General features: G+C 38.6%; 1 protein-coding gene and 1 long non-coding RNA gene across 5 annotated transcripts in view; one reads left to right on the top strand and one right to left on the bottom strand.

The window, feature by feature from the left end:
* The window catches only part of Catsper3 (cation channel, sperm associated 3), a 29,099-nt gene extending 26,175 nt beyond the window's left edge, over positions 1–2,924 (bottom strand). For 2 of the 4 annotated variants that reach the window (XM_005376470.2, XM_013507175.1), the window contains exons 1-2: positions 2,737–2,924; positions 875–1,028 (exon numbers count right to left, since the gene is read on the bottom strand). In XM_005376470.2, the coding sequence (XP_005376527.1) occupies positions 875–1,028; positions 2,737–2,834 (252 nt within the window). In that variant the 5' untranslated portion in view covers positions 2,835–2,924. Of the gene's footprint in view, positions 1–874; positions 1,029–1,977; positions 2,018–2,736 lie in introns of all 4 variants that reach the window. The other 2 variants (XM_013507180.1, XM_013507183.1) reach the window with 2 other exon arrangements.
* A 65-nt stretch (positions 2,925–2,989) lies between these two features.
* Positions 2,990–13,037, top strand: LOC106147104. Its single transcript, XR_001231858.1, has 3 exons — positions 2,990–3,357; positions 11,747–11,902; positions 12,828–13,037. It is a non-coding gene; the product is annotated as an uncharacterized LOC106147104 (long non-coding RNA).
* The last annotated feature ends 1,587 nt before the right edge of the window (positions 13,038–14,624 follow it).

Here is a 14,624-nt window from a genome sequence, read left to right as displayed (position 1 = left end):
TTTTTTGTCTTTTTGAGACTGGGTATCACTATGCAGTTCAGGCTGGCCTTGTGCTCACAATGATCCTCCTGCCTCAACCTCCTGAGTACTGGGATTACAGGCATGTGCCACCAAGCCGGGTTTTGTTTTGTTTTTTCTTAACATAGGTTTGTATGGTGGTTTACCTGAATCCTTTTCTATCACATTCAAAAATAAGAAATTAGTTTTCCTAAACTTTTAGAAAATCTGGGTCTAACTTCACTGAGCTTTCTTCTGTCTTCCTGTTGAGTTTTAAAATGTGGTGACTTGGGGCTGGGGATTTAGCTCAGTGGCAAAGTGCCTTCCTGGCAAGCGCAAGGTCTTAAGTTCGGTTCCCGGTAATGGAGAAAACCAAAAAAAAAAACAACAACAAAAAAAAATGTGGTGACTTGATTTTAAGGGTTCTTGATTCTGTTCCCCTCCAGCTCCTTCAGAAACTTTCATACTCAACCACTACTGGATTAGGCAACACCATGCTCAGTGTCATCTGCTGTTCTCACATCAGCCCATTGAACTTTCTAGAAAATACTCACTGACTTCCTCCCCGACAGAGGCTGATACCATGGCTTGCTTATGGCCCTTAGTAACTCATTTTTCTGTAAATGCTGCCATAGGTTTTCGGTTTTGCCCTCTAGTTGCTCTGTTTTTACGAGAGAATTCAGAGAGACTTAAAAACCATGTCACCTCAGCTGCTCCTGCCACTACCTGTGCAGAGTTAGGAGTGTATTTTAAAGATCATGAGAATTCTTTCTATGAAAAATTTCTTGAAACAAAATACTTTCAAAATCTTACAACTTTGTCATAAGTAAAACAAGTAAAAAAGATTTCTAAAAAGTACCCATTCTTTCCTGCTTACCTCAAAAAGTCTGAACAAGCGGTATCTTATCTCATATTCAGTCCACAAGACCATAAAAAAGGCATTCAGTGAGATGGTGCTAATCATAATCACCCGAAAGAGATGACTCGTTATGATTCTCTTCACAAATGCTTGGCATTTTCTATCTTTCCTCCTGTCAGAAAGGTAAATAAGAGTTATGGTTATCACTTAACAGAGCTAAATTCCCACACAATAAATATCTTTTTTATTGGAGGGACAAGGGTCTGTTTTCCCCCATCTGTAAATATAAATTTACATATACTTTTAAATAGCAGTGAATGAAATATACATGATGATCATGGAAGGCCTGTTCCCACTCAGTTCCTTCTCCCTGGGCCTATGGAAGAGTGGCCACTCCTTTGCAAGCCAAAGAAAAGGATCATCATCATTTACTTAGGCAAAAAATTTTTATTGTGCAACTATTATATGCAGATAGTATAATAGGCACTGGGGAAACAATGAACAAAACTAAATGCAGTCAGTCTGGTAGGAAAAACTGATAATAATCAAATGAACATCAATACAAGTGCTACAAATCAACAATTAAAAAATATGAAGATCCTAAAAGAAAATGGGCACATAGTCCATTCAGGAAAGAAATACAAATGGCTAATATTTTCCTTAAAATATCAGGGAGATGCACAATATTACCATTATTTTTACTTATAAAATAAGCAAAGAATTAAACATGGTATTGTTTAATCCTGGCAAAAGTAAAGTAGGGTAAGAATTATTTTCTAAACCCACCCGGGAAATCTAAGTTGATCAGCTTCTCTAAAAAACCCCAGAATTATTCATTTTCTCTCTCCCATGGAATCTACCTGAAGAGAATACAATCTGAACGCACACAGTAACTTTGGCTAGAGGTGTTTATCCCAGTATTAGTTATAGTAGCGAGAATTTAAGGCCAATTTAAATCTAACAAAAAGAACTTGTTAAACCATGGCACATCTATCTCATGAAATACAGATACTAACATATGTCTATGCATTTTTTAATGTCTTGGGAAAATGTTTGATTAGTAGAGAGCAAGACACAAAAGCAAAGTAAAATACAAAGTTTGCAGTTTAAAGTAGTCTCACCTGTGCAAAAGTGGTTAGCACTAGCTCAGCAGGAAATATGCTAAAACAATAATAGTGTCTGCCTGTGGAGGCTGAGGTTACAAGTCATTCTTCACCCCATTTACATATATCTGTGCCTTACAAAATTTCTCAAAGAATGTTATTTTTCCTACTGTGCAAAACAAATGAACCTAGTCTTACAAAGGTAAAAAATATAGAATGTAGTGGGCATACTGGTCTGTGCTTATAGTCCCAGCTACTCAGGACACTGAGGCAGAAGGGTTGCTTGAGGCCAGAATTTTAAGGCCAGCCTGAGCAACATAGCTATGAACCCCATCTCAACAGAACAACAAAACAAAACCAGAATTATATACCTTTACAATCTATAAAAACAAGATGTATACTTTTCATTGTCTGACTTGAGATAGGATCCATTTTAAAAACCCTTCAAATTATTAATATAGGGTTTTGTTTTTGTTTTTCTTCCAGTAGCAGGAATTGAACCCATGACCTTGCACTTGCCAGGCAGGCACTGTGCCACTGAGCTAAATCCCTAGGCCCCAAATTATTAATATAGTAGAAAAAGACAGCACTAAATCAAACTAGTCACTCAATCTGTGGGTCAGTAACAGTGTGCCAATCTCACTAATCAGAGAAACCCAACTTCCAGGGATGTGCCCCTCCATCTGAGAAGTACACAGTGTCTGTGGAAGAGCCAGACACCCTGCCACTATAATGCCCTTCACAGATTTCTTAACAGACAAAATAGAGAATATTTACTTAAATTTCCTGAATCTCTGAGAGAGCTTATCTGATGCCATATCAAACACTGAACTATAAAAGACTTCTGTGGAGTCTTGTCGAAAGGCCTCAGACATTTTCCAAAGTTTCAATTTTTATTCCTCGCTTTTATCATCCAACTAAAAACTCTCTGTTTAAGGATTTTCTCTACATCTGGATTCCAAGGGTCAGCAGAGAGGGCACACCATGGGAACCTCTGCTTTGTGAGGTCACTCTTGGGCATTCCAGCAGTCACTAGCCTGCACATCCCTCATGCAGAGCTCCCGGCAGCACTATCCATGGATCCTTCTACCCCAGGAGACGGGGGCTCCTCGGCATAGCAAAAGGGTCATGAGCACCCAGCAATAGTAAAGCTCTGGAACACTAGGAGACACTATAGATGGGCCTGTCAAAGCCCTTCTTTCTTCAAATGTCCCATCTGGTAGAGAAAGGCCTTTAATAATATGTTAGAAAAGTTAAGGATCACATAAGAGGAAAAAAATGTTCTGCAGGGTTCTGAGAATGAGAAAACACATCCAGGGCCAGCATGAGAAATTCCTGGAAGAAAAAGATCATGATGGGTTTGAGGCCAAGACAAAGGAAAGAGGAAGAGCAGAGCAGGTAACATAGGCCCTGCACTGGTTAACTGGGGGCATGGATAGACACATACGAACCTTCTCACAGGAGCATAAAGGATGAGCCTGGGGGCTAGATATTATTTAAATACAAGAGTTATAGGAATTCTTGTTCTGTTCAGATCTCAAGATTAACAGACCCTCCTCCCTCTAACCCCTGTGGCTTTCAAGACAAGACAGAAATCTGAAAAGTTAATATGTTGTATTGTTCAGTGATTACACTGATCAGTAGAAGAAAATGTGAGAATCTCTGCTATCCCTGTTATTCTTTTTAAAATTAATTTTATTGGTACTCTCTTGACATACATGATGTTCAACATTCACCACAGGAAATGTGTACCGTACGTACCCTAATTTTTTTCCACATTCTCTTCCCTTCCCTTCTTCCCCTCTCTCTTCACAAAACTTTGTATTTATTGTTTTCCTTCCTTTTTAAATTTTTTTACCCTATTCTCTCCCCTCTATTCCCCCTCCCCTGCGCTCCTTGAACATTTTCTTACTACTTCCCAATAGCTATCATCCACTTTGGTCCTTATTTACCCTTACAGTTTCTCACAGAGAGAAACAATATTTAAACATGTGTTCAATTTATTTCACTTAAAATTATGGTCTCATGGTGCATCCAGTTTCCTACAAATGACTAAAGTTTATCCTTTATGGCAAGAGTAGTTCCCCCTTGCATAAACATCATATTTTCTTTATTCATCTATCCCAAGGATGAGTTATGATAAACTGTTCTACTATAAACATGAGTGTGCATGTATTACTGTGGTATGATGCTTTTCACTCCTTTGGGAATATACCTACGAGGGGAACAGCTGGGTCAAATGGAACCTCTGGTTTTAGACTTTTGAGGAATCTCCATACCGACTTCCACAGTGGTTATACCAGTGGTTGTCCTACTTTACATTCCCACCTACAATGGATACGTTCCTTTCCCGCACAGCCTTACAAGAATTTGTTACTGGTTGATTTCCATTCTTTCTGGATGAGAAAGAACCTCATTGTTCTATTTTCATTTCTCAACTAACCAGTGATACTGCACATTTTTTCATATATTTATTTGCTGTTTGTACTTATTCATCTGAGAAATGCCTATTCAAGTGCCCATTGTTTGACTGGGTCTTTAAATTTGGGGAGTCTGGTTTTCTTGAGTTCCTTATTTTGTGTGTGTGTGTACTGGGCATCAAACTGAGGACCTCATGCTTGCCAGGCAGGTGATGGGCAACTGAGCTACATCCCTGGCCCTTGAGTTGTTTATATATTCTAGTTATTAGTCCTTTGTCTAAAGAGTAGCTAGCAAAATTTTTTCCAATACCGTGGGTTAACTCTTTTCTTGGTTCTTGGTTTCTTTTCTGTGCAAAGCTTTTAAATATGATGTGATCCCAATTATTGACTCTTTCTAATATTTCCTGTGCAATCAGAGTTTGTTCATAAAGTCTTTGCCTACACCTCTGCCTTTCAGAGATTTACTTGTCCTGTATTCCAGCAGGTTGAGTGTTTTAATATTTAATATTTATATCTTTGATCTACTTAAATGTTAGCTTAGTGTGTGGTAAGAGAGACAGGTCTAGGTTCAATGTTTGCTCAGTTTCCTAGAACCATTCATTAAAGAGGCTCTCTTTCTTCCAGTGGGGTTGTTTCGCTCTTGTGAAAATAAGGTAATTGAGTATGTTTAGAGATGTTTGTGCATCTTCTATTTGGTCCCCTTCATCCTTGTGCCTGTTTGTGTGTTTGTTTTGCCCATACCTGGTGTGTTTATCATGGTAGTTTTGTAGTATAACTTCAGGTGTAGGATCATGATGCTCCTTGCCTTGCTTTTGTTGCCCAGAATTGCTTTTGCTATTCTAGGTCTCTTCTGGTTCCATATGAATTTTAGGATTGCTCTCTCTAGTTCTGTGAGGTGTGCTATTGGAATTTTGATTGGGATTGCATTAAATCTGTACAACAGTTTTGTCCATTTCACTCTGTTAGTCTGCCTACCCAAGAATAAGAGATATCTTTTCCTTTTCTGATATCCTCTTCCATCTCCCTTCTCAGAGTGCTGTAGTTTTCAATGTAAAGGTCTTTTACTTCCTTCATCAGATTTATTCCTAAGTACTTAATTTTTCTTGATGCTACTGTGAAAGATTTGGTTCCCCTAATTTCTCTCTCAGTGAGTCTGTTATTCATGTGCAGAAATGCTATTGACTTTTGAGTGTTCACTTTGTGTCCTGCTGTACTGCTGAATTTGGTTATTAATTCTAGGAGTTTCTGTGGGCGCTTTTGGGGTCTTCTATGTAGAGTATTATGTCACCCACAAATAATGATAATTTAACTTTCTCCTTTCCTATCCTTATTTCTTTTATTTTGTTCTCTTCTCAGATTGCTTTGGTTTACACTTCCAGAACTATATTGAATTGGAGTGGTGATAGTGGACAACCTTGTCTTGTGCCTGATATTAGAGTGAAAGTTTTCAGTTTTTTACCATTAAGTATAATGTTAGCTGTGGGTTTGTCATAGATAGCTTTTATCAGGTTGAGATAAGACTTTCTATTCCAATTTTCTGTGGGGTTTTTATCATGAATGGGGATATTGGACTGTATCAAATGCTTTCTTTCTATTGAGATAATCTTGTGGGTTTTGCCCTTGGTTCTATTAATGTGGCACATTATATTTATTGATTTGCATATGATTTATTTGTATATGGATCCATATATTTGCATATGGATCCCCCTGCATCTCTATGATGAATCCTATTTGGTCATGGTATATAATCTTCTTGATGATTTGCTGCATCCTGTTGTCCAGTATCGAGGACTTTTGCATCTGTGTTCATTAAGGAGATTGGCCTGTAGTTCTTTATTTGGTTGGGTCCTTCTCTGGTTTGGGTATCAGTGTAATGTTTGCTTCTGGAAATGAGTTTGGGAGTATTGTTTCCCTTCCAATTTCATTAAAATGTTCAAGGAGTAGTGGCATTAGATCTTCTCTAAAGTTCTTGTAGAATTCAGCAGTGAATCGGTCAGGACCTGGGCTTTTCTTTGTTGGTAGTTTGTTTTTAAGTCTTTAATTTTATTGACTGATATGGGGTTATTTAGCATTTTTCTGATCTTCTTGACTTGGCCTTGGTAATTCCTATGTATGTGGGAATCTGCTCATTTCTTCTGGTTTCCTCTCAGAATAGGCATTGATCTAGATTTCTGCAGTCTGTTGTGATTTTGCCCTTTTCATTCCTAGTTGCATGGATTTAAGTCTTTTCTTTCCTTTTTTTTTATAAAGTGGACTAAGGGTTTGTCTATTTTATTTAATCTTAAAAAGAACCAACTCTTCCATTCATTGATTCTTTTTATTGTTTTCTTGGTCTCAATTGCCTTAATTTCAGCTCTGATCGTTCTAACTTCCCTCATATGAGCTTTCAGTTCAACTTGCTCTTCTTTTTCTAGAAGCTTGAGGTTCAACATTAGATCATTTTAGTTTGTTCTGTTTCTCTGGTGTGGGAATTCAACACTATAAATTTCCCTCCTAGGACTGCTATCATTGCATCCCATAATTTCCAGAATGTTGCATTGGCATTATTGCTTAGTTGTAGAAACTAGTATCATTTTTTTTTTTTTTTGAGACAAGATCTCACTATGTAATGCAGACTGACCTTGAACTTGCTTATGTAGCCCAGGCTTTCCTCAAACTCACAGTGATCCTCCTGCCTCAGCCACAGGATCAGAACTAGTGATCCTAGAAGGTGGCATTGGCCACCTTGTAATTTCTTCTTTAATTTCATCTATGTCCCATTGGTTATTCAGGAGCATGTTATTTAATTTCCATGTATTTATGTAGTGTTTGTGATTTCTTTTGTCATTGATTTCTGATTTTATTGGACTATGATCTGGTAATATGCATGGGATAATTTCAATTCCTTTAAAAAAAATTTCAATTCCTTTGCATTTAGTTAAGCATATTCTATGAGCTAATATGTGGTCTATTATGGAGAAAGTCTCACATGTTGTGGAGCAGAATGTGTATTATTTTGTTGTTGGGTGGAACACTGTAGATATCTACTAAGTTCATTTGTTCAAAGGTTTGTTTCAGCTCTGATTTCTTTGTTATTTTTTCTAGTTAATCTATTTGTGACAATAGGGTATTAAGGTCCCCACTTATAATTGTATTAGTGCATGCATGATTTTTCATATCCATTAATGTTTGTCTATATAGTTGGTTGTGGTGGTATTTGGTGCATGTATATTTATTATTGTTACCTCCTCCTCTTGTATTGTTCCCTTAGAAAGTATGTAATGACCTTTTTTGTTTCTTCTGATCAGTCTTGGCTTGAAATCCGTTTAATATGCAAATAGAATAGCTACCCCTGTTTCTTCTGAGTTCTTGTCACATGGAATATTATTTTCCACCCTTTATCTTTCAGGCTATGAATTTTATTTTTAGTTAGATGTATTTCTTGTATGCAGCATATTGTTGGATCTTGTTTTTTTATCCATTCTGCCCATCTATTTCTTTTGATTAGTGAACTCAGACCATTTACATTGATGGTTATAACTGATATATATTGACTTATCTTTGTCATATTATTTTCCTGTTGTTGGTTCCTTTCTTTCCCTTCTGTTTCACTGCTTGCCCTGCCTGATTGATTCATTCTATTGTGATTCATGGAATGTCTGTCTTTATTGTCTTTTTCTAGAATGTCCTCCAGAACATTTTGGAGTGTTGTTGCATGGTCATAAATTTCAAGTGTTCTTTATCATGGAAGTATCTTATTTCTCTATGAATTTTGAAAGATAATTTTGTGAGGTACATCAATCTGGGTTGGATTTTTTTTTTCTTTGGTTTGAAATACTTCACTCCAAGTTCTCTTTGACTTAAGGGTTTGACTTGAGAAGTCTGCTATGACTCTGGTGGATTTTCTTCTTAGGTGACTATTTTTTCTCTAACAACTTTTAGTATTTTGTTCTTGTGTTGAATTTCTGGGCTCTTTTGCATTATATGCCTGGTATAGTTTTTCTGTGATAATGGCTAATTGGAATGGTATGTTTTTAACTTATCTGTATGTCAAATTCTTCTTCATGTTTGGGTAGTTTTCTGCTACTACTCCTGTGAATAGACTTTTTATGTCCTTCTTGCCATCTTCTGATTTTTTTCATTGATTCCAATTAATCTTCTGTTATTCTTCTTTGTATCATTTAGCAGCTGTTGGATTTTTTGTGGTCCCTTACTATTTTTAAGAAGTCTTTTCATTTAATGATCACTAACTGCAAACCTGTCTTCTAGATCTGATATCCTATTTTTTTTTTTTTGGTTGATTCTGCTACATATATTTTCATGGAATTTTTCATCTTCTGGATATCTGTTTGAATCTATTCTATGAAATCCAGTTCTCTCCTATGATGGGCATCATGGTTTCCATCACTTTCCTAAGCTCCTTTATTTTTTTAAAATCTGTATCTACTCTGGATTCACTAACCATGTTCTTCACTGTAGTCATCATCTCTTTAGTTATTTTTGTAATTATTTCTGATTTATTTTTATCTAGAGACTCATTCATCTACTTTGTTACTTCTGAGGCTACCATTTTAGAAAGTTCAGCTAGGTGGCTTTTGATTTCTTCTACCTCAATGCTTGGTGGTAGCCAAGTATTTGCTGTATTCGCTTCAGTGAGCCAGAGGTCTGGGGTTGTGTCTTGTTTCTGTTTTCTCATTTTCTAATTTCTTAAAATGTTTTGTGTTGGTGCTTGTATGGTAGGTAGCTTTATCACTAGTACCTACACCTCTTTAGGAAATGACTTTTCAGAGATGTCTTCTAATCACTTCTTGGCCTTTTAGCTAAGAGCAAGTGTGAAGATGTCTTCTAGGCATAACTAGCCTTTGACTTTTGAGTCTGTCCCAAGAGCCTTCCTGTTCAATTCATTAGGGATGAGAAGTCACTGCATGTTCGGCCTAATACCCAGTTCCTTGGTACTGGTCTATGGTATTGTTTATGACCCCAGACAATCTTGGTACTGGCATAAAAAGAACAAAAACTGATCACAACAACTATGTCACCTTAGCTAAAGTAGTACAATCAGTAATAATAACATCAGAGTCTAGGAGATGATAAACTGTGACAGCTGTTAATCTGCCACTTCTAACTATAAGTACAAGATTTACAGCTATATAGAAAAATCTAAAACAAATCAGAAAATTATATACAATAAATATCCACTCAACAGAGTAATTTTCCCCTCAGGAGAGAAAATTTAAAAGGGATAACAGGGGGAAATAGAGAAATATAAGAAGAAGAAGAGATTAGAAACAAGGCTAAAAAGGACAAAGGATGATTGCTCAAGCTTTGGGAAACTTGTGAAGAAGACAGGAGGGAAAGAAAGAAGGAAAAACAAAAATAAGAACAAAAAAACTAAAAATAATGTTCACACTCATGAAAAAAATAGTCAAGGAAAGAAGAACTAGAAACAAAAGGAGAGAGAGATTTCTCTGTGATTTCAAGCTGTGGCTCTCTTCTGAGGCCTATAGTTTTATGGTACTGTCCAATTCAGCATGTGACTCTACTGTCACTGGTAGACAAGAGATTTAGAGCCCAGATCAATTCTGGATGATCCCAGAAAGCTTGCAGTAGGAGTAGGGGAAGATGCCAACTGTGGGGCTTTCAACTCCACAGAAGTTCAGGTTCATCCTGGCCTCTGGTTGTGGGGGTTAGGGCCTGAGTTCAGCCTGCAACACTCTGGGTGTCCCTTGCCAGCCGGACCTTAGCTCCGTGACCTAGTACATCTTCCAGTTATTCCTTATTCAGTCACTGTGGGATTTCAACATTGGGAGCTGAGATGAAGCCAACCCACTGGTGCTCTGAGTCCCGGGTTCAGTTGGCCCCTCCCTAAAATGGTATCTGGGCCAACCACACTCTCCAGGGTACTTGGCAGACACGTGGATAAGAGCCACTCACCTGCTACTGTAGTGTACAGCATCCTCTGCTCCGTTCCACTGGTGCATTTCTCTCTCCAGGCCTCTGGAGTCACTTGCCCTTACTGTGTCTCTGTAGATTCAATCCTCCTCTCTCACACCATGAGCTGAGAGCTGGGGTTTTTGTGCAGTTTACCCCCTCCTTTTTCTGCATTGTGGTCTGTCTCTTCACTTTGTAGGCTTCAATTTTCCCCTTAGATCTTCCCTGGATCCTGGGGATCTACCTCCCTCCTTTTCTTCCCCAAGTTGTTATTTTCTAGTGTCTGAATTCCAAATCATGGAGAGGTAGATTTATTGCTATTTACCACTCCACCATCTTCCCAGAAATCTGTCCCTATTACTCTAAAACATGTGTCTATATCCATTTCTAGTAGGAAAATACTCTTGTAGGCAACCAATATACTGAACTGGAAAAAAGCACATTATGTACTTTCAGCCACATAGGTGGAATAAGTCCTAGTGTTCTATTCTACAGAGAATGACTATAGTTAACAATATCATCTTATATGATTCAATACTAGGAGAGGATTTTTAATGTCAGTACAAAAAATGACAAATGTTTGAGATGATAACCTGAGTATCCTGAGTTGATTAACACACAATGTATAAATGTACCAAAATATACTGTATCCTATAAAGACATAGTGTCAGTATCTATCAATTAAAAACAAATCAGGCTAAGATAGGAGGATTGCAAGTTGCAGCCCAAGTTGGACAACGTAGCAACTTAGGGACACCCTGTCTCAAAATAAAAAATTAGAAAGCGGGTGGGGATGTAGTTCAGAGTGTAAAGACCCTGGGTTTGATCCCTAGTAATGGCCGGGGGTGCGGGGATCAACAGCAAAGCTACAATTGCTTTGATTAATGTTTCCAAGGTTTAAACTTTAACTTTTCCCATCCCTCCACTTTTTCTCCCTCAGAGATCAGCTTCCTTTAAAACTCTCAGTACCTTCTTGGTCAAACATCCCCTAATGCCCAAGGGCCTCCTGCAGCAGCTTCCCTGAGAAGGCTGAGTCAGTTCTCCATCGCTATTTCCACCTGTCCCACGATGTCAGTGTACGTCATCCCCTGGGGCCAGAGTATGTGTACTATATTCATATACAACAACTGAATGGCATTAGGGATCCTGTGCTCACTCAGTTAGGTACTCATACTGGAATTTCATCTTCAAGAATCCAAAGGTACATTTTTTTTTTTTTTTGAGACTGGATCTTGTTATGTACTTCAAGCTGGCCTTGAACTCAAGCTAAGCTTGAACTTGTAGCAATCCTCCTGCTTCAGCCTCCCAAGTACTGGGATTATACGAATGCGCCACCACACTCAGCACCCAAAGGTACTTCTGTGTCTTACCTCTGTAAGCACCAAAACACATTTCTGGGGAGAACATTAAACATTATAAATGTAAAACATTAAAAACATGAAGAATTCTTTCCCAAGGCTTGGAGAAGTGAGAAAAGCCAGTGGACAGTGTCAGAGAAGAGTGCAGTTCCTTGTAGTGTACCACATGGCATGGCCCACCAGAGCTGAGCGCAGTTTCTCAAGTCACTGACAAGGAATCGACTTGTATAAACAGAAAACAGAAGGATACTGGAGGTAACAAGCTTACACAGTAGAGCCTACTGAAATCGTTTATATTTTCCCACAGAGCAGAGGGCAAGACAGGCATTTTAGGATGAGATCAAGGGCCACCTTTTCTGCCTTAGCAACAACAGCTCACACTCTGCCCTGCGTGACTAGCGCTACCTTAGCTGCACAGAGCACGCAAAGTCAGAAATCAGCAGGCATGGTAGCTTGATGACTCTAAAAAAGTCTTCTGCCAGAATCATTCCTTTATAGTCTGACATAACTGGTGTTGAAACACAAAGCTCACATATTAGTAACACCTGCTGGTATTTCTCAGGAAATTTTACAGAACAAATTTAAACTAGTATATTGTGTGTGTGTGTGTATATATGTGCATACATGTGTGCATGTGTGCATGTGCGTGTGTGTGTTGTGATGATGAGGATTAAACCCAGGGCCTCACACACGCTAGTCAAGTGCTCTACCACCAACCTGTGCCACCAGCCCCTTAAACAGTAATTTCTGAGTGCCAGACTGGAGGAAGGAAGAAGTAAAAAGAATTAAGATGTGTTATGTACACATACCAACTTCTCACGATGAATATAATCATTACGTACTGCAAATATGTACTAATAAAAATTTTAAAAGGAAGTGTATAGACTGCTCCACACCATCTTACAGTCTAACTGTTCAACACATTGATGAAAATCAGGGCTTTGTTCAAATACAATATACAGGTTCTGCTCTTTGCCTATAGCAAAAACAGAAAGAACCATGCTTATTCTATTTATCCAGAGATTTGTTAAACCATATTAATGTCAGAAAGAAACCATCATTTTCAGAACTTTTATATTGTTTTAGAAAAAGACATTGTCAAATGTGCTATCCCTGGTTTGTCATGTGCAGAGGTTATACACGGGGTCTCAGGTCGTGTCTGTATAACTCCTCTCCACAGCAGTGATCACCTAGGAGGAAAATGGAGGGAACAGCAAGCTGACTACATCAGAGAAACCACTGTCACACATAAAGACCGGAACAGACAAGAACTCGGGGTCCTCCGACTTTGACAATGTCTGTTGCAAGCTGCAAGGTCAGTTACTTGCAGCAAATCTGGGGGTTCATTCTGAGGGAGTTTACCACAAGGAGTATTTCCACTCAGTGAAGAATTTTTGATTCTCTAAGGCAGGTGAGTTCCAGCAGATACAACACTGTTTAACATGGAACTCGTGTCAAACTCTCACGGAGAGACAAGGGTGCTACCATGTCTTCATCATTGCATTATGAGTCCTGTTTTCTCCACTATATGTACGCTAACACAACTGTGAAGTCTGGTCTCACAGCCCTACGTTTCAAATAGGGGGACAAGGTTCCATTCACTGTACAGTGAAACAATTTAAAAGACCAGACAGAGCAAACACAAATCCAGAAGGCAAAATATAAGGCAGATGACCTAGTTTTCATAAGTCAATTACATGGGAGAAAGGGCAATGAGGAGTGCTTGCTCTAAATTTAGGTAGAGTAAGAGACACAAAGATCGTTGATGGATGAACTTCATACAGATCCTAACTAGAATAAAATTACTATCCCAAGTCATTCTTGACCTTCATAACAATATGATCTTCCCTGGGTGGTGCCAGGCAGGTACAGTTCATTCTGTTAGATAGGATAATGCCACTTTGGTTTATACAGGACAATGACCACATTTTCCTAGAGATACTGATGGATGCGGAGGTACAATGACATGCTCTCTTAGACCTGCTTTGAAATAGTTTAGCAAAGAAAGTAGAAAACGGAATTCAATTAGGGAGCTGGGCATAATCATCAAGTGTTATACCAGAGTAATCAATACTTAGGGTTCAATACTTTAGGTACCATGTGCTATTTACTTTTAAATGTTTAACAAAAAAAAAGAATCAAGTTGTGTCAGGCACAGGTACAAATTCCCTCTGACGAACGTGACCATTATGTATACCTAAAATGCATCAATAAATGTAATTAATTTTTTTAAAAGTTTGAAGTTTTTCATGTTTAAAAAATTCACATACTGATCTGAAAATCTTTGGTACTAAATGTATAATAGTTATAAATGTGTAACACAGGAAAGCTTATTAAAAAAAATAAGGAAAAAACTTCTAAGAAACAAGTTCCAGGGTGAAGGTTCTCAGTTCCCCGGTAGCTATGGAGCCTGGGTAGCCCTCATCTCCCTTTCCTTCTCTGCACACACTGTGTCCGCAGGACAAACTCACCAAAGCTGCCTCTCCCCAGCTACAGAACTAGCCAGGAACTGGCTTCACAGAGCAGTCTTTTTGTCTTGCTTTCTCAGATTTGGGGCAGACGGAGGAATGGGGAGAGAAAGGTTTGCTTCTTGAAACACAATGACCTTCTGGGCCTATGACCAAGCTATCTTACAAAGATGATTCCCATTAAGTCATTCCCACCAGCTTGAAACATCAGCGACAGGTGCATGACTGTGCCATCAGGTGGCTTGTACTACCCAATGGGACCGTCCCATGCTGCCTGATGGACAGTCATGCATGTACCACCAGTGGTCTGGAGCCACCCAGCAGCAGGACATATGGTTTATGGCCCATCATGAACATGTTAAGTGAAGGCTGCAGGCCCTCAGTTCAGGGATCACAACATGGGAATGACAAAAATAAAAATGACTCACAGCTCCTCTCTCACTCGGTAAATCTGACAATGGCCTGGTAAGTTGTGACAATGAGCTCTTGGCTGGGCGAGGTGGCGCACA

Source organism: Chinchilla lanigera, unplaced genomic scaffold (assembly GCF_000276665.1).
Source record: "Chinchilla lanigera isolate Chin_1 unplaced genomic scaffold, ChiLan1.0 scaffold00007, whole genome shotgun sequence".
NCBI lineage: Eukaryota > Metazoa > Chordata > Mammalia > Rodentia > Chinchillidae > Chinchilla > Chinchilla lanigera.
This window is presented reverse-complemented; position numbering and strand designations above follow the sequence as displayed.